Raw genomic sequence first — 19,737 nt, 5'->3', positions numbered from 1 at the left:
CCCTTCAGCTGGTCGTAATAACACTAATAACTAATGATTGTTTTGAGTCCTCACTGTAAAGTACCAATGGACCCCTCCAGCTGGTCGTAATAACACTAATAACTAATGATTGTTTTGAGTCCTCCCTGTAAAGTACCAATGGACCCCTCCAGCTGGTCGTAATAACACTAATAACTAATGATTGTTTTGAGTCATCCCTGTTAAGTCCCAATGAACCCCTCCAGCTGGTCGCAATAACACTAATAACTAATGATTGTTTTGAGTCCTCCCTGTTAAGTCCCAATGAACCCCTCCAGCTGGTCGCAATAACACTAATAACTAATGATTGTTTTGAGTCCTCCCTGTAAAGTACCAATGAACCCCTCCAGCTGGTCGTAATAATACTAATAACTAATGATTGTTTTGAGTCCTCCCTGTTAAGTCCCAATGAACCCCTCCAGCTGGTCGCAATAACACTAATAACTAATGATTGTTTCGAGTCCTCCCTGATAAGTCCCAATGAACCCCTCCAGCTGGTCGCAATAACACTAATAACTAATGATTGTTTTGAGTCCTCCCTGTTAAGTCCCAATGAACCCCTCCCCCCCCTAGCTGGTCGTAATAACCCTAATAATTAATGATTGTTTTGAATCCTCCCTGTTAAGTCCCAATGAACCCCTCCAGCTGGTCGTAATAATACTAATAACTAATGATTGTTTTGAGTCCTCCCTGTTAAGTCCCAATGAACCCCTCCAGCTGGTCGCAATAACACTAATAACTAATGATTGTTTTGAGTCCTCCCTGTAAAGTACCAATGGACCCCTCCAGCTGGTCGTAATAACACTAATAGCTAATGATTGTTTTGAGTCCTCCCTGTTAAGTCCCAATGAACCCCTCCAGCTGGTCGCAATAACACTAATAACTAATGATTGTTTTGAGTCCTCCCTGTTAAGTACCAATGAACCCCTCCAGCTGGTCGTAATAACAGTAATAACTAATGATTGTTTTGAGTCCTCCCTGTTAAGTCCCAATGAACCCCTCCAGCTGGTCGCAATAACACTAATAACTAATGATTGTTTTGAGTCCTCCCTGTTAAGTCCCAATGAACCCCTCCAGCTGGTCGCAATAACACTAATAACTAATGATTGTTTTGAGTCCTCCCTGTTAAGTCCCAATGAACCCCTTCAGCTGGTCGTAATAACACTAATAACTAATGATTGTTTTGAGTCCTCCCTGTAAAGTACCAATGGACCCCTCCAGCTGGTCGTAATAACACTAATAACTAATGATTGTTTTGAGTCCTCCCTGTTAAGTCCCAATGAACCCCTCCAGCTGGTCGCAATAACACTAATAACTAATGATTGTTTTGAGTCCTCCCTGTAAAGTACCAATGAACCCCTCCAGCTGGTCGTAATAATACTAATAACTAATGATTGTTTTGAGTCCTCCCTGTTAAGTCCCAATGAACCCCTCCAGCTGGTCGCAATAACACTAATAACTAATGATTGTTTTGAGTCCTCCCTGATAAGTCCCAATAAACCCCTCCAGCTGGTCGCAATAACACTAATAACTAATGATTGTTTTGAGTCCTCCCTGTTAAGTCCCAATGAACCCCCCCCCCCTAGCTGGTCGTAATAACCCTAATAACTAATGATTGTTTTGAGTCCTCCCTGTTAAGTACCAATGAACCCCTCCAGCTGGTCGTAATAATACTAATAACTAATGATTGTTTTGAGTCCTCCCTGTTAAGTACCAATGAACCCCTCCAGCTGGTCGTAATAACACTAATAACTAATGATTGTTTTGAGTCCTCCCTGTAAAGTACTAATGAACCCCTCCAGCTGGTCGCAATAACACTAATAACTAATGATTGTTTTGAGTCTTCCCTGTTAAGTCCCAATGAACCCCTCCAGCTGGTCGTAATAATACTAATAACTACTGATTGTTTTGAGTCCTCCCTGTAAAGTACCAATGAACCCCTCCAGCTGGTCGCAATAACACCAATAACTAATGATTGTTTTGAGTCCTCCCTGTTAAGTCCCAATGAACCCCTCCCCCCCCTAGCTGGTCGTAATAACCCTAATAACTAATGATTGTTTTGAGTCCTCCCTGTTAAGTACCAATGAACCCCTCCAGCTGGTCGTAATAATACTAATAAATAATGATTGTTTTGAGTCCTCCCTGTTAAGTACCAATGAACCCCTCCAGCTGGTCGTAATAACACTAATAACTAATGATTGTTTTGAGTCCTCCCTGTTAAGTACTAATGAAGCCCTCCAGCTGGTCGCAATAACACTAATAACTAATGATTGTTTTGAGTCCTCCCTGTTAAGTCCCAATGAACCCCTCCAGCTGGTCGTAATAATACTAATAACTACTGATTGTTTTGAGTCCTCCCTGTAAAGTACCAATGAACCCCTCCAGCTGGTCGCAATAACACTAATAACTAATGATTGTTTTGAGTCCTCCCTGTTAAGTACCAATAAACCCCTCCAGCTGGTCGTAATAACACTAATAACTAATGATTGTTTTGAGTCCTCCCTGTTAAGTACCAATAAACCCCTCCAGCTGGTCGTAATAACACTAATAACTAATGATTGTTTTGAGTCCTCCCTGTTAAGTCCCAATGAACCCCTCCAGCTGGTCGCAATAACACTAATAACTAATGATTGTTTTGAGTCCTCCCTGTTAAGTACCAATGAACCCCTCCAGCTGGTCGTAATAACACTAATAATTAATGATTGTTTTGAGTCCTCCCTGTTAAGTCCCTATGAACCCCTCCAGCTGGTCGCAATAACACTAATAACTAATGATTGTTTTGAGTCCTCCCTGTAAAGTACCAATGGACCCCTCCAGCTGGTCGTAATAACACTAATAGCTAATGATTGTTTTGAGTCCTCCCTGTTAAGTCCCAATGAACCCCTCCAGCTGGTCGCAATAACACTAATAACTAATGATTGTTTTGAGTCCTCCCTGTTAAGTACCAATGAACCCCTCCAGCTGGTCGTAATAACACTAATAACTAATGATTGTTTTGAGTCCTCCCTGTTAAGTCCCAATGAACCCCTCCAGCTGGTCGCAATAACACTAATAACTAATGATTGTTTTGAGTCCTCACTGTAAAGTACCAATGGACCCCTCCAGCTGGTCGTAATAACACTAATAACTAATGATTGTTTTGAGTCCTCCCTGTAAAGTACCAATGGACCCCTCCAGCTGGTCGTAATAACACTAATAACTAATGTTTGTTTTGAGTCCTCCCTGTTAAGTCCCAATGAACCCCTCCAGCTGGTCGCAATAACACTAATAACTAATGATTGTTTTGAGTCCTCCCTGTAAAGTACCAATGAACCCCTCCAGCTGGTCGTAATAATACTAAATACTAATGATTGTTTTGAGTCCTCCGTGTTAAGTCCCAATGAACCCCTCCAGCTGGTCGTAATAACACTAATAACTAATGATTGTTTTGAGTCCTCCCTGTTAAGTCCCAATGAACCCCTTCAGCTGGTCGTAATAATACTAATAACTAATGATTGTTTTGAGTCCTCACTGTAAAGTACCAATGGACCCCTCCAGCTGGTCGTAATAACACTAATAACTAATGATTGTTTTGAATCCTCCCTGTAAAGTACCAATGGACCCCTCCAGCTGGTCGTAATAATACTAATAACTAATGATTGTTTTGAGTCCTCCCTGTTAAGTCCCAATGAACCCCCCCAGCTGGTCGTAATAATACTAATAACTAATGATTGTTTTGAGTCCTCCCTGTAAAGTACCAATGGACCCCTCCAGCTGGTCGCAATAACACTAATAACTAATGATTGTTTTGAGTCCTCCCTGTTAAGTACCAATGAACCCCTCCAGCTGGTCGTAATAATACTAATAACTAATGATTGTTTTGAGTCCTCCCTGTTAAGTACCAATGAACCCCTCCAGCTGGTCGCAATAACACTAATAACTAATGATTGTTTTGAGTCCTCACTGTAAAGTACCAATGGACCCCTCCAGCTGGTCGTAATAACACTAATAACTAATGATTGTTTTGAGTCCTCCCTGTAAAGTACCAATGGACCCCTCCAGCTGGTCGTAATAACACTAATAACTAATGATTGTTTTGAGTCCTCCCTGTTAAGTCCCAATGAACCCCTCCAGCTGGTCGCAATAACACTAATAACTAATGATTGTTTTGAGTCCTCCCTGTAAAGTACCAAATGAACCCCTCCAGCTGGTCGTAATAACACTAATAACTAATGATTGTTTTGAGTCCTCCCTGTTAAGTCCCAATGAACCCCTCCAGCTGGTCGCAATAACACTAATAACTAATGATTGTTTTGAGTCCTCACTGTAAAGTACCAATGGACCCCTCCAGCTGGTCGTAATAACACTAATAACTAATGATTGTTTTGAGTCCTCCCTGTAAAGTACCAATGGACCCCTCCAGCTGGTCGTAATAACACTAATAACTAATGTTTGTTTTGAGTCCTCCCTGTTAAGTCCCAATGAACCCCTCCAGCTGGTCGCAATAACACTAATAACTAATGATTGTTTTGAGTCCTCCCTGTAAAGTACCAATGAACCCCTCCAGCTGGTCGTAATAATACTAAATACTAATGATTGTTTTGAGTCCTCCGTGTTAAGTCCCAATGAACCCCTCCAGCTGGTCGTAATAACACTAATAACTAATGATTGTTTTGAGTCCTCCCTGTTAAGTCCCAATGAACCCCTTCAGCTGGTCGTAATAATACTAATAACTAATGATTGTTTTGAGTCCTCACTGTAAAGTACCAATGGACCCCTCCAGCTGGTCGTAATAACACTAATAACTAATGATTGTTTTGAATCCTCCCTGTAAAGTACCAATGGACCCCTCCAGCTGGTCGTAATAATACTAATAACTAATGATTGTTTTGAGTCCTCCCTGTTAAGTCCCAATGAACCCCCCCCAGCTGGTCGTAATAATACTAATAACTAATGATTGTTTTGAGTCCTCCCTGTAAAGTACCAATGGACCCCTCCAGCTGGTCGCAATAACACTAATAACTAATGATTGTTTTGAGTCCTCCCTGTTAAGTACCAATGAACCCCTCCAGCTGGTCGTAATAATACTAATAACTAATGATTGTTTTGAGTCCTCCCTGTTAAGTACCAATGAACCCCTCCAGCTGGTCGCAATAACACTAATAACTAATGATTGTTTTGAGTCCTCACTGTAAAGTACCAATGGACCCCTCCAGCTGGTCGTAATAACACTAATAACTAATGATTGTTTTGAGTCCTCCCTGTAAAGTACCAATGGACCCCTCCAGCTGGTCGTAATAACACTAATAACTAATGATTGTTTTGAGTCCTCCCTGTTAAGTCCCAATGAACCCCTCCAGCTGGTCGCAATAACACTAATAACTAATGATTGTTTTGAGTCCTCCCTGTAAAGTACCAAATGAACCCCTCCAGCTGGTCGTAATAATACTAATAACTAATGATTGTTTTGAGTCCTCCGTGTTAAGTCCCAATGAACCCCTCCAGCTGGTCGTAATAACACTAATAACTAATGATTGTTTTGAGTCCTCCCTGTTAAGTCCCAATGAACCCCTTCAGCTGGTCGTAATAATACTAATAACTAATGATTGTTTTGAGTCCTCACTGTAAAGTACCAATGGACCCCTCCAGCTGGTCGTAATAACACTAATAACTAATGATTGTTTTGAGTCCTCCCTGTAAAGTACCAATGGACCCCTCCAGCTGGTCGTAATAACACTAATAACTAATGATTGTTTTGAGTCCTCCCTGTTAAGTCCCAATGAACCCCTCCAGCTGGTCGCAATAACACTAATAACTAATGATTGTTTTGAGTCCTCCCTGTAAAGTACCAATGAACCCCTCCAGCTGGTCGTAATAATACTAATAACTAATGATTGTTTTGAGTCCTCCCTGTTAAGTCCCAATGAACCCCCCCCCCCCCAGCTGGTCGTAATAATACTAATAACTAATGATTGTTTTGAGTCCTCCCTGTAAAGTACCAATGGACCCCTCCAGCTGGTCGCAATAGCACTAATAACTGATGATTGTATGAATATTACACTCAGCTATGTTACTGTTTTCTATTGATGCCATTGGTGAGTGTATCTAGTTTTTTTTATCCACCCACATACATTGATTCACGTAGTTGACTGTAGGTTTTACCTTGTATGTAGAGTTTTTCAGTTGCTATGATCTAGAAGTGTTTGATAGAGTGTGATGGTCCATTGAAGTAAATTGGTACTGGTTCATATTTATTGTTTTTCCTGATTTGTGATAGGTGATTCTGCATTCTTGTGTATAGTGTATCTCCGGTTTCTCCTACATAGACAATTTTTTCGCAATGTGAGCAATGTATTGCATACACTAAGTTTGCTGATTTGCAGTTGATATCAGTGTGTGAAATGACTACTGGTCATGAGGACCGACATGTAGCAAATTTCAGAACAGAACAGTCAGAACCAAATCAAGTTTTGTGCCCACTTCAATAAGACTTTTAAACCAAACTAAATGATTGTATTTAAAAAGATATCTGCTCTGCACTGCTTTGTTTTTATCATTTTATCTGACCTACAGAGGTCAAAGATAATTCATTTTTCATTCATAATTCATTTTAAAGATATTAACAGTGTGTACATTTTATTTTGTATTTATTGTATCTTTATTTTAATGTGTTTAATGTATGGATCCATGTCACCGTAATTTCTCTACGTGAGATAATAAAGTTTTCTTGTATCTTGTATGCTGCTAAAACTGCTGGTCCATAATCAATGCAGTTCACGTTCACGACCTGTATCTACATCACCCCCCCCCCCACTTACAGATCAAATGATTTTGAACTTTAATATGACACTACATATCTTTTTGATATCTAAAGTAAAAGATAGTACAACGAATTGTTTACTATCCACTTTTATTTCATCAATCTGTTCTTACAATTGAAAATTTCCACTCACAGAGTCAAAAAATAACTTGGAAGCAAATTATGGATTCGCAACCAAGTAATTTTTGACTCTGTGAGTAGAGACTTTCATTTGTAACTATGAACCCAGAGACTATGAATATTCATTCTTGCATAATCTGTTCCTATAGACTATAGTGGTCTGAGACTGAATGTATTCATTCCGTAGAAATACAGATCCATAGATTGTAGATAGTATGGGTGAATGAATAATTAAATCTACATTATCTGCAATCTCTAAGAGATCACAGTCCTCTCCTTCCTCACTGTACGATTCACTAAATTCTGAATCACATAATCAAAAGTCAGATTCATCGTCTGTGTCAACAGCTGATGGAGCGTTCCCACTCTTAGCGACCGTAGACCCACAAATTCATCATAGCAGAAACTTTTGTCGGATAACTATCCCTCTTGAAAACTATGTATTTGCTTTATTTCAATTTCCATCCACACAATGACACGGAGCGGTTTCGTCTTCTTTTCGTGTTTACAAAAATGTACTGAAGCCCCCCCCCCTTGATGAAGCCCTACCCATATACCCTACAGTGGTGTATTGAGTATCGTCTCTAACTGTTTGTGTAAAAAATCTGAACATGATGAAGAGAACTATGGCTAAAAATGTCTTACAGTGCCAGGTTTTTTGACGTGGGAGCGTGATGTGTTGACTGTCGGAAGCTCATTGCCGCCTTCTAAATATCACCACATACTTACAAAATACAACGTGGAACTGTCTCAAACACGTTAAAAGTTTCATACACTTCGAACTGTAAACTTTACAAAAGTGATTATTATATGGCGGAAAAAAGACGCATACGCTGAATGCGTAAAATAAGTCTGAATGTCTACGACGTTCGATTAGTCAAGACACAAACAATTAGAGAAATTTAACCAATCATGTGTTTGCTAACATAATTTCATAAAGTAAATGCTGTATGCTCCGTCATATGTAGATATGATATCAACATTGACAACAACACATGTAGCGAGCTTGCTCTGTGTCGCTTGACTTGAACGAGATGTCGAGAGTAAAATAGGTAACACAAGATCAGAAACTGTCGGTCCGAACAGAAATCTGTTGGTCTCGGACCGAAGGACTGGCGGCGTTAATTCCGCACGCTGGTTGATATATTGTATTATTTTATAATGCTGTGCATTTGGCCCTTGAAATGTGTCTGTCTTCTCCATGTTGGGTAGATGGAGCACCGTTTGCTCTCACATGGTCTTGATCCTGTTTGTTCTTTGATGAATGTTCTGTGATGTTTGCTACGTACGAGTTGTGAGCCAATATCTCTTCCTTTTCTCCAGGCTAAGGGAGCGATCAGTTTTTACGGCCGGGGGTGGGCCGGTAAATCAGAGGGGGGGCACCTTGATTTGGGACTCAAAGAAGGGGGGGGGTCATCATTTTTACGAGGCGAATAAAGAGGGGGGGGGTCACCTTGTTTTCAACTAAGCAAAACCATGAGCCATGCTCCTGTACTTCAATGTCCATACATTTAATATCATAACTAGGCCAAAGCCCCTAAGCTCACACAGCTGGGTAGATTCATTTGTGACCAGCTGCCTCACAGTGATATCATAGATAGCACCCTTGGCGTGGAGATTGCACATCGTACATATATGTAGAACTTGCATGCGTAGTCATTGTACCGCAATGCATCCTTGGGTAAAACCACCAAAAAAACATCGCTTAGTGTATAGGACATGCATGCGTACTAGTCATTGAGCCACTATGCTGCCGCTTGTGGGTGCTGTGCAAGCTATTAAACAAAAAATGTAAGTGCATAAAATAAACCATAAACAAATAGCTATAAATATACATTCAAATATAACATGAACTCTTTCTCTTGATACATCCAATACATACGGTATGGCATCATAACACTGTACCATGGCCACCTTTAAGCAACAGTTATTTGTTAGAAAATTGACTTCTCGCTATTGCATGCCATGAGTTGCATTGTGTCATCTTGTGGTACAAAAACTTGCATGTGTAGCTGTACATGTAACACATAAGAAATGAAATACCTTAAGATTTACTGGCTCTAAAATCTGTTCCTCCATTGACCTGAACATGTGGAATTGTGTACAAACATAACCAATTTAGGACACTTTGAAATAATATGTGGCAAACACTGTGACTGAAAGTGCCTGACCCAGCCTGTGTCTAGATATTGGATATTCAATGTCCATGTGTATAGTTAGTCTAGTTCCTATACATTTTTGTACATATAATGTATGATAACTATGATCATCTCCATGAGAAGTTTCAAATTGATTTATGGTTGAGATCAATAGTTCAATTTCGGGTAAAAAACTAAATTCTTTTAGTGAGGGATGGGGTTAGAGGAGGTCCTTTATAATGAAATCTGTACCCCAACACAAACATTTCTAAAAATGTCAAATTGAAAAATGGGAAAAAAATGTGTTATGCATGGCCCTAAAATACATTATTGTGCCAATGAAAAAGCTATTTTTTCCTCACTACATACTGGTTTTGTATTCATAGCACTACATGATACTACATACTCATTTGAAATTGATTGTGCTGTCTGCAACAATTTTACCAATTTAGTTAGAAGGGGTGAGGAAGGGTTCTGAGGCCTTACTAAAAGAATTAGTTTTTTTACCTACTGATCTCACCCCAAATAAGTTGATTTATCATACATGTACAAACTATTGTACTGTTACTTGGCATAGCTATAGTACGAACTACATGTCTTATAAAAATAACTTTTCTGTGTTTGTGTTTCACTTCTTCTCTGATACGTACCTGTGACCATCACCAAGTTTAATACATGTTACTAGGCTACATGTGAAACCCCCTTTTCTCTTGCTATTGTTTTACACCATAAACTACCAAGAAAGAAATATATTCCAAGGTGAATACAATCGGATTCTCAGGGAATATATATTATGTGAATGACTGATAAACAAAGTTATAAACACAGACTTGTTTGATGATGATCTAGTAAAGGGCTATTTACTATAGCCAGAACTTCTATAGTACTGACACGGTGCAAAGTTATGAGAAAAATTAGATTTTACATCTCCTCTGGAATATCTAGTATCCACATTGAGTGACTGTATACTGAGAGTAAAATTTTGTCAGCAGATCATAATGTTACATTTCCTTGGTATTAGAGTGTATTTATTTCCAAGGCTATCATGTTGCCAACAATATACTGGAAAACATAGCCAGTAGTAAGTGAATTGAATTAGTAATCTAGTTTAGAAACTGCTGTAGTACAGAAAACATTTTTATGACATTTTTTAATTTCTGTTTGAAACAATGACATATATCACATTTCATTATTCAAAACCTTTAGGAGTGCAAACGTGTTCAAGTATGGAAAGCCACAGCTGTGTTAAGTCTAAAGAAAACAATATATTGACTATATGATGTGAACATATCTTTATATGATGTAAACAATTCATTATATGATGCGAGTACATCATTATGTGTGACAGTTATTGACATGGGTTTACAAGTATATTAACTCCATTTATAATACTTTACTTGATAATTAGTTGAATTAATAAATATTAATAGTTCACTCAATCTAAGAGATATCCTAGAACTTTTGGTTACTAAACCATGAATATTGTGTACGTCCGTGAACAGACAATCATACTTTTCATAGGGTTCCTATCTAAAGAGCTTTATACATGTGAAGCAATGGATTTGGGATAGCAATTTACCAGACACACTTAAAATTACTGAAAATGTAACATGTAAAATTAACTGTGCAGTGTGCGGTATTATGCTTTGAGAATAGAGTGTCTTTTGCAAGAACAAAAAGAGTGTTTCTTGTCAACAGATGGGGGGTCATTGTGTTTTTTTATTTGTCAGGGGGGGGGGGGGTGGATTGTTTTGTGAATGAATTGCAGGGGGGGGTGTCACTATTTTTAAGTACAACATGAACAGAAAGTCACCGGCCCACCCCGGCCGTAAAAATTGATCACTCCCTAACATAGGTGGATTTCTGAATACTTTTTCGCATCTCGATCTGTGATTTATGTAGAGTGAGGATGTTGATTATGAGTATCTTTGGTATATCCGGAAGTGAGCTGCTATATGTGATTGGGAAGATAACACGGTCTTTGTTTCTGTTTGGTTTGCTGTCGTCTGTGGGATGTATTAGATTTCGTCGGTCAAGTTTGTCCACTTTCTTTATCTGTGCGTTGATGTGGGTTTCTTTGTATCCTCGTTCTTTGAGTCTTCTCGTTATGTTTTCTGTCTGTCTGTTGTAATACTGTGGTTTTGAGCATATGGTTTTCGGGATTACAGCTAAAGTGTATGGTAGTGCTTTCTTCACATTGATCGGATGATCAGATTTGGCATGGAGGTATTGAAATATGTCTGTTCGTTTGATGTATACGTCCGTGGCTATGTGTCCGTCTATCATGTGTATTGTGACATTGAGGAACTCTATGCTGTTCTTTGAGTGGCACATTTCAACTTTGATACGTGGATTAATGGTATTAATTAGCTAGCTTGTGGCATTGTAAAAGTGCTTCTTCTCCATGTGTCCAGAGTCCCCCAAATGTCGTCGATATATCTCCATTGTACCAGTAGCTTGTGGTGACTTTTCCGCCACACTTATGTATATATATATATATATGTTCGACCGTATGTCGTCTTGGTGATCGTTTCATGGTACATCTCTGTAATTACCATACAAAACCTCAGAACTATCATGTATCTGTGCACTTCATCACTAATGTTTCTGGTGATGAGAATCGATTGGGGTTGAAGGAGGAGGAGGAAATTATTTTCCGGCTGGGAAGTTTGGAACCCTATTGAATGAACTCTTTACATCATTCCCTACCATCTAACTACGTCCATTCTATCTATCAGGTTTTAGGTTCTTTGTGCTCGTTTTTTCTATGCGTACTTTAACGTTTATTAGAACGTGTGGTGTATCGTTCTTTTCCAGTTACTACACAGATATGTTAGGCTTTGCATCTATTTATATTTGGTTTTATCCATGTTGTTCTGCATGGACCACCTTATCCCTAAGATTGGTATCACGACGCCAAGCTGTTAAAGGTGCTGCAGGAAATTGGTTATCCTATTAGAACGTAAGATATTAAAATGCTTGTATATTATGTTCTTAACTCTGGTGGATAAAGGATGGTGTGGTAGAGCCAATATGGGATAATCGTTTAACTTATTACTCTTCTGATCATGTGAATTAATACAAGCTTCCCTTGACTAAGATGATGACACCTTCTCAAAAGCCGCATTGGTAACTGAAACTAGATAACCACGTTGAGAGAAGTATGTGCAAAATTCAGCAGACCTTTCCCTGAAATCCAAATCACTACTACAGATGCGACGTAAACGAAGTAACTGTGAATAGGAAATGGAATCATTACACTTATTAGGATGTAATGAACCATACTGCAAATATGAATGTGAATCGGTAAGTTTAGTATAAATAGATGTAGCTATATCATCATCATCAATCCTAAGGGAAATGTCAAGGAAACTGATAGTTCAGAAATATCATAAGTATATACTGAATAGCGTTGTTAACGTTTCGTATACGTATTAAATCAATAAATTGCATCAGTTCCACCATACATCCATGCACTTGGAAAGGCAATTGTTATTGTTCGATTGGGAGAGGGGCTATAGTAGTGAAAGTTGTCACACTCAGACATTGACTCAGTTGCAATCTCTATGTTATATTTCATTTTTTCTCGCGATTTAACGCTTTGCATGGTTTAATATATTGTAAAGTGATGTACGTGAACAAATCAAAATGATGGTGGCATGACTAGAGATGATGACAGAATCAACGTTAATATAGTAGTAGTCAAAACAAGTATACCACATTGTACAGTAAGATGATGGAATATTTATTTAGTTGAGTTTGGTTTAGTCTTTACATTTCTTCAAAGCATATCAAAGGATGACATGGAATATAATGTCAGGTATTTAAAGTAATATTGACTTATTCACTTTGATAACTTAGATTATAACAAAAATACAGTACGTTTATATCAGGTCTTACGGTGTATACTTCAACACATTAATCAAATTTATTGGATGCATAAGGATTACATCTATTCGTTTCATACATTGCATTTACTAACATTTCAGTTTTCATTCACAGATTTTAGTTGAACGTTAACTCCCATTGACATATTCATTTCATTTCAGGTTATATAAGTCATTCTTATCACTATTGTTGTTGTAAAGTTGTCATCTTTATTCAAGCAGACAATTTTATATTTATTTAAGACTAACCGGCTCTAAAGCGAAGTAAGAGTGTCTATTTGAGATAAAACCAAAGAAAACAAAACCAACATATATACTCATTCTATTTGGAAACACATGTCCAGTTACAGAGGGTGAAAGTATGTTCAAAGATTGAGTGAGTCGTAACAATTTGGTTGACTATCAACTTAATCTTCAGAAATTAGGAAACCGTGGAAGGAGGTTTCTCTTCCATGAGTGGCAGATACCACACCACCTGCATCGCAGTGTACCCAGGCTAGTTCTCCTTTTTCCATGTGAAAAATAAGACTGTTGGATGCTGAATCCATCCCGTCACGGTCACCACTCTCAGCAGCGCTCACCCTCAATGCCAGGTTTACCGCAATACGAAGTGTTGGACTGTCTTCCAAATGGTTGGCCTTGTGTACATTGACGTTAAAGAAATAGTGACCACTAACGGGAGCAGTGAAGACACCAGTCGCAAGGTCAAAACAATCATCAGTATTGGTTAATGCAACTTCAAATTGCAGTCGATCGGCTTCCTCCAGAGGTCCGAACGAAGTTTCCCTAGCTACCGAGAAACCCACCATTTTCGCCTGTGCACTGTCCCCAAAACAGGCGAAGGCGAGGCAAGCTATGGTGATATACTGATACATCATTGTTGTTTATCTAGTGAAAAAGAAAATAATAAGAAACACGAATATTTAAAAAATATTGATATGAAATGAAAAGGGACTAGTCTCCATGATAGCGGCATTTCATCGATTGAATGATAATTTAACATTCAATGTAATAAAACAACGCAGTATAATGTGTACTGTTAAAATTATCAGTATAATGTAAGAGATGTATTAACACTCAGTGAAATGTGAAACATGGCAGTATAATGTAAGAGATGTATAACACTCAGTGAAATGTGAAACATAGCAGTATAATGTAAGAGATCTAGATGTATAACACTCAATGCAATATGAAACATAGCAGTATAATGTAAGAGATTTATAACACTCAATGCAATGTGAAACATAGCAGTATAATGTAAGAGATGTATAACACTCAATGCAATATGAAACATAGCAGTATAATGTAAGAGATGCATAACACTCAATGCAATATGAAACATAGCAGTATAATGTAAGAGATGTATAATACTCAATGCAATATGAAACATAGCAGTATAATGTAAGAGATGTATAACACTCAATGCAATATGAAACATAGCAGTATAATGTAAGAGATGTATAACACTCAATGCAATATGAAACATAGCAGTATAATGTAAGAGATGTATAACACTCAATGCAATATGAAACATAGCAGTATAATGTAAGAGATGTATAACACTCAATGTAATATGAAACATATCAGTATAATGTAAGAGATGTATAACACTCAATGTAATATGAAACATAGCAGTATAATGTAAGAGATGTATAACACTCAATGCAATGTGAAACATAGCAGTATAATGTAAGAGATGTATAACACTCAATGCAATGTGAAACATAGCAGTATAATGTAAGAGATGTATAACACTCAATGCAATGTGAAACATAGCAGTATAATGTAAGAGATGTATAACACTCAATGCAATGTGAAACATAGCAGTATAATGTAAGAGATGTATAACACTCAATGTAATATGAAACATAGCAGTATAATGTAAGAGCGAGAATAAGTTATGGGTTGATACTCGGAATCATTTCACTCAAAATATCTTAAATTTATCATTCTTGGCACGGACCTATAACGCTACAACGGCTATGTATACATAATTCATGAACTCTGTAGAGAGCATTCAATCAAAATGTACCAGGTGAGTTTGTATTTTTTTTAAAAAAAACACACGCCCAAACGTCAAAGGAGAAATTTTGACATGCATGAATATCTAACTTACAAATTTTCTCAATTGTTAGAGCCGTATTTGGGATATGAATTCATTAACGGTCATTATTTATATCATTTTGGCTATTTAAGTTAACTTCTCATAATGAGAGCAAAAAGTGTTGTTCAGTTTACAATAGATTATATTACATGTAAACTCTTTGACGAGTTTTTATTGTGGAGTAACGGTAACGGATACTTTATAAAGTCCATTCATTAATATCTTTTATACAAGTAAGAATCTATCATTTTTAAAGCCGTGGTGACCTAATAGTGCTCTTATAGGGACATCGCTTTGAAATAAAATCAATAGGAAACACTTCTTTACGAATTCTTGGACCTAAAGCCTTTTAATGTACGAAAATAACTGTGTCGAGAAGTAAATTTGATTTACAAGGAATGATGGGTTGGTATTGTTCTTACATGTTCTGATCTAATGATAATATATTAGTCAGAATGTATAGTGATTCAGGTTTGATGACTCATGACATCATCTTGTATAATGTATAAGTTTGTCTTAGTAAGACTATAAAACGTACATTGCTATTGACTTTGGAAGTAACTAAAAGTATCACTCCTACTGTTATTATTCATATCATCCTGTTTCCAACGTGGCAGATTTAAAGTAAACATTACATACATTGACGTACATATTTGCCGAAAAGGCTTCAAGTTCGGACTTGAATGAATGTAATACTTTTATTTACGTGTATAACGTCCTATTACAAGAACAATACACACACATATACGATATGTGTGTCTTTAAGTTTAAGAAAATGATGTGAGTTGTACTAAACATAGCATACTTACCAAGACTTGTTTCCACTGACAATCCTCAACAATAGCTCTCTATCTTCTGTATTGAATGTATCTATATTTTTTCAGCCCTTTATAAAAAAGTTTCGAAATTTGAGACTACCTAGTCTTCCTGAAATTCAGAGCCTCTGAAACCGTCACGTTAATACTACGACAATAATTGTACAACACGCTAGGGGCTCTTTACAAGGTTGGTCGTCGTCGGAACAATTTTGGTGTTTTTATTCAAATTTTTGTTAAAAGACAGGGTTGCATCTGGGTTTAGTCGGGGTTGTTGACACGATTCTCTTTGTGTGTACCGAAATACGTCGTCGTGGTCATATATCCATATTATGTTTCATCATTACTTCAATAACTGCTTATTAAAGTTACAAGCCACTACAGGGGACGTCATCTCATCACCGCTTATAATAAAACTGAAAAAGGCTATATTATGATAATTATTTTATTTGAGGATGTTGTCACTTTGATAGCGATACATGTCATAAACTACTCTCCCATTGAACGTGGTTGTACATATTATAAAGGGTATTGGTACTAAAGAATCTGTTAAACAACGCCTTTGAGGGGCTCTGTTCAAAGTTGAAACCAACCAACCAACCAACCAACCAACCAACCAACCAACACAACCAACCAACCAACCAACCAACCAACCAACCAACCAACCAACCAACTAACCAACGATTCTACCTGGGACGATTGAGGAGAAAAGATTATTGTTGATTTGTAATAATAGATATGATGTCAATGTTGGCATCACTTTAGTCTATGTGCAGTGATTAAATGGGTTAACGATGTCAATGTTGGCATCACTTTAGTCTATGTGCAATGATTAAATGTGTTAACGATGCCAATACTTCAGTTACCCATGCTTTAGGGACGAGATCAATAGTTCAATGTCGGATAAAAAAACTAAAATCTTGGGGGAGGGGGTAGAGTTGAGCCATTTTAGGTCTCATCCTACAAAAATCGATTTTGTACCCCTGAATACAATTATTTCTATAAGAAATGTCGTCAAATTGAGAAGCAGAAGAATTTTCACCATAGTAACTGAATGGCAATTAATAAAGAAAGGGGTCAACAAAAGATATATTTTTTCATCACTACATACTGACTTTGTATTCGTAGCACTACATACTACTACACATACCGACTTTATATTCATAGCACTATATACTACATATACTGGCTTTGTATTCATAGTACTACTACATACTACTACATACCGACTTTGTATTGATAACACTACATACTACTACATACTGACTATATTCGTAGCACTACATACTACTACATACTGACTTTGTATTCGTAGCACCACATACTACTACATACTGGCTTTGTATTCGTAGCACTACATACTACTACATACCGCCTTTGTATTCATAGCACTACATCCTACTACATACTGGCTTTGTATTCATAGTACTACATACTACTACATACTGACTTTGTATTCATAGTACTACATACTACTACATACTGACTTTGTATTCATCGTACTACATACTACTACATACTGGCTTTGTATTCATAGTACTACATACTAATACTGGCTTTGTATTCATAGTACTACGTACACCAATTGATGTGATTGTATCATTTCGATGGGAATTTGGGAAATATTACATCATTTGTAGACGTGTATAATTCTCGTCAGATATATTTATATGATGATCATGACAAGTAAGTTTGAATGTCAACTTCCGTAATACATTCAAATCATCAAAGACAGATTTAATTAGCCATTCTACTAAGGCGATTTTTTTATTCTACCTTGTATTGGATGATGGTGTTGGAACTGAACTTCATCGTCATGGGTCATGAAATTTATATTAAGAAATGTGGGTACATTTAAACGTCTCTAAGATGAAAAGAGGACTGACGCAATGTCAGACTTTTAAGGTAGCTAGAAGGCATTTACAATGATTTACGATGTTCATCAAATAGAAACAATTATTAACACAATTATAATAATTTTGCAAATATATCTCATCGTGCCATTTATGTACCAATTCCATTATCCTCCCGTATCTAAACTTAGCTTTTTTTCCCGTTCTTTTACGTCAATAATTTATATTGGTAAACTAACCATCATTCATGTCACATTGTCAGTTGATTATGTAACAGATCATAGCATGATCACGCCACATGGTGTGATTTGTGCTGGTGGTATTTGACCTATGACCCTGTAGTTAAAGCTGGTATTGTGTATTAAAAGAAAACGACATGAATCGTCGAGAAAACATAACAACTTTTCATGTGTTTTAAATCTTATAAATATACGTTAAAAATTCTTGACGTCTGTTTTGAAGATTTTTGCATTATTAGTTATATTTCGTTCGACGCAACATTACGTGTAACAGTATGACTAACATATGCACACAGATAGCTGGACACTAACTATAGTCATGAGTAACATATACACACAGACAGCTGGACACTAACTATAGTCATGACTAACATATACACACAGATAGCTGGACACTAACTATAGTCATGACCGAAATATGCACACAGATAGCTGGACACTAACTATAGTCATGACTAGCATATACACACAGATAGCTGGACACTAGCTATAGTCATGACTAACATATACACACAGATAACTGGACACTAACTATAGTCATGACTAACATATACACACAGATAGCTGGACACTAACTATAGTTATGACTAACATATACACACAGATAGCTGGACACTAACTATAGTCATGACCGAAATATGCACACTGATAGCTGGACACTAACTATAGTCATGACTAACATATACACAGATAGCTGGACACTAACTATAGTCATGACTAACATATACACACAGATAGCTGGACACTAACTATAGTCATGACTAACATATACACACAGATAGCTGGACACTAACTATAGTCATGACTAACATATACATACAGTTAGCTGGACACTAACTATAGTCATGACTAACATATATACACAGATAGCTGGACACTAACTATAGTCATGACCGAAATATGCACACAGATAGCTGGACACTAACTATAGTCATGACTAACATATACATACAGTTAGCTGGACACTAACTATAGTCATGACTAACATATATACACAGATAGCTGGACACTAACTATAGTCATGACCGAAATATGCACACAGATAGCTGGACACTAACTATAGTCAAGACTAACATATACATACAGTTAGCTGGACACTAACTATAGTCATGACTAACATATATACACAGATAGCTGGACACTAACTATAGTCAAGACTAAAATATAACACAGATAGCTGGACACTAACTATAGTCATGACTAAAATATACACACAAATAGCTGGACACTAACTATAGTCATGACTAACATATACACACAGATAGCTGGACACTAACTATAGTCATGACTAACATATACACACAGATAGCTGGACACTAACTACAGTCATGAATAACATATACACACAGATAGCTGGACACTAACTATAGTCATTTATAACATATACACACAGATAGCTGGACACTAACTATAGTCATGACTAACATATGCACACAGATAGCTGGACACTAACTATAGTCATTTATAACATATACACACAGATAGCTGGACACTAACTATAGTCATGACTAACATATGCACACAGATAGCTAGACACTAACTATAGTCATGACTAACATATGCACACAGATAGCTGGACACTAACTATAGTCATGACTAACATATACACACAGATAGCTGGACACTAACTATAGTCGTGAATTTAACAGAGTAACATCTGAATCATGTAATAGTAGCAAATAATCTTATAATCCATGACATTTTTAAATAGTTTTCAATAACCATAACACCTTGCTGCATTATATGAATTTCGCTGAACGTAAC

The 19,737-nt window shown here is 37.2% G+C and overlaps 1 protein-coding gene across 1 annotated transcript; it reads right to left on the bottom strand.

Moving 5' to 3' along the window:
• Positions 1 to 13,369: 13,369 nt before the first annotated feature.
• Positions 13,370 to 13,771, bottom strand: LOC144438139 (complement C1q-like protein 4). Its single transcript, XM_078127168.1, has one exon. It carries the CDS (start codon positions 13,769 to 13,771, stop codon positions 13,370 to 13,372), a length of 402 nt encoding a protein of 133 aa, XP_077983294.1.
• Positions 13,772 to 19,737: the final 5,966 nt, after the last annotated feature.

The sequence above is a fragment of the Glandiceps talaboti genome, chromosome 7, assembly GCF_964340395.1.
Source record: "Glandiceps talaboti chromosome 7, keGlaTala1.1, whole genome shotgun sequence".
NCBI classification, from domain to species: domain Eukaryota; kingdom Metazoa; phylum Hemichordata; class Enteropneusta; family Spengelidae; genus Glandiceps; species Glandiceps talaboti.
The sequence above is the reverse complement of the archived record's forward strand: the minus strand, read 5'-3'. Positions and strand labels throughout refer to the sequence as shown.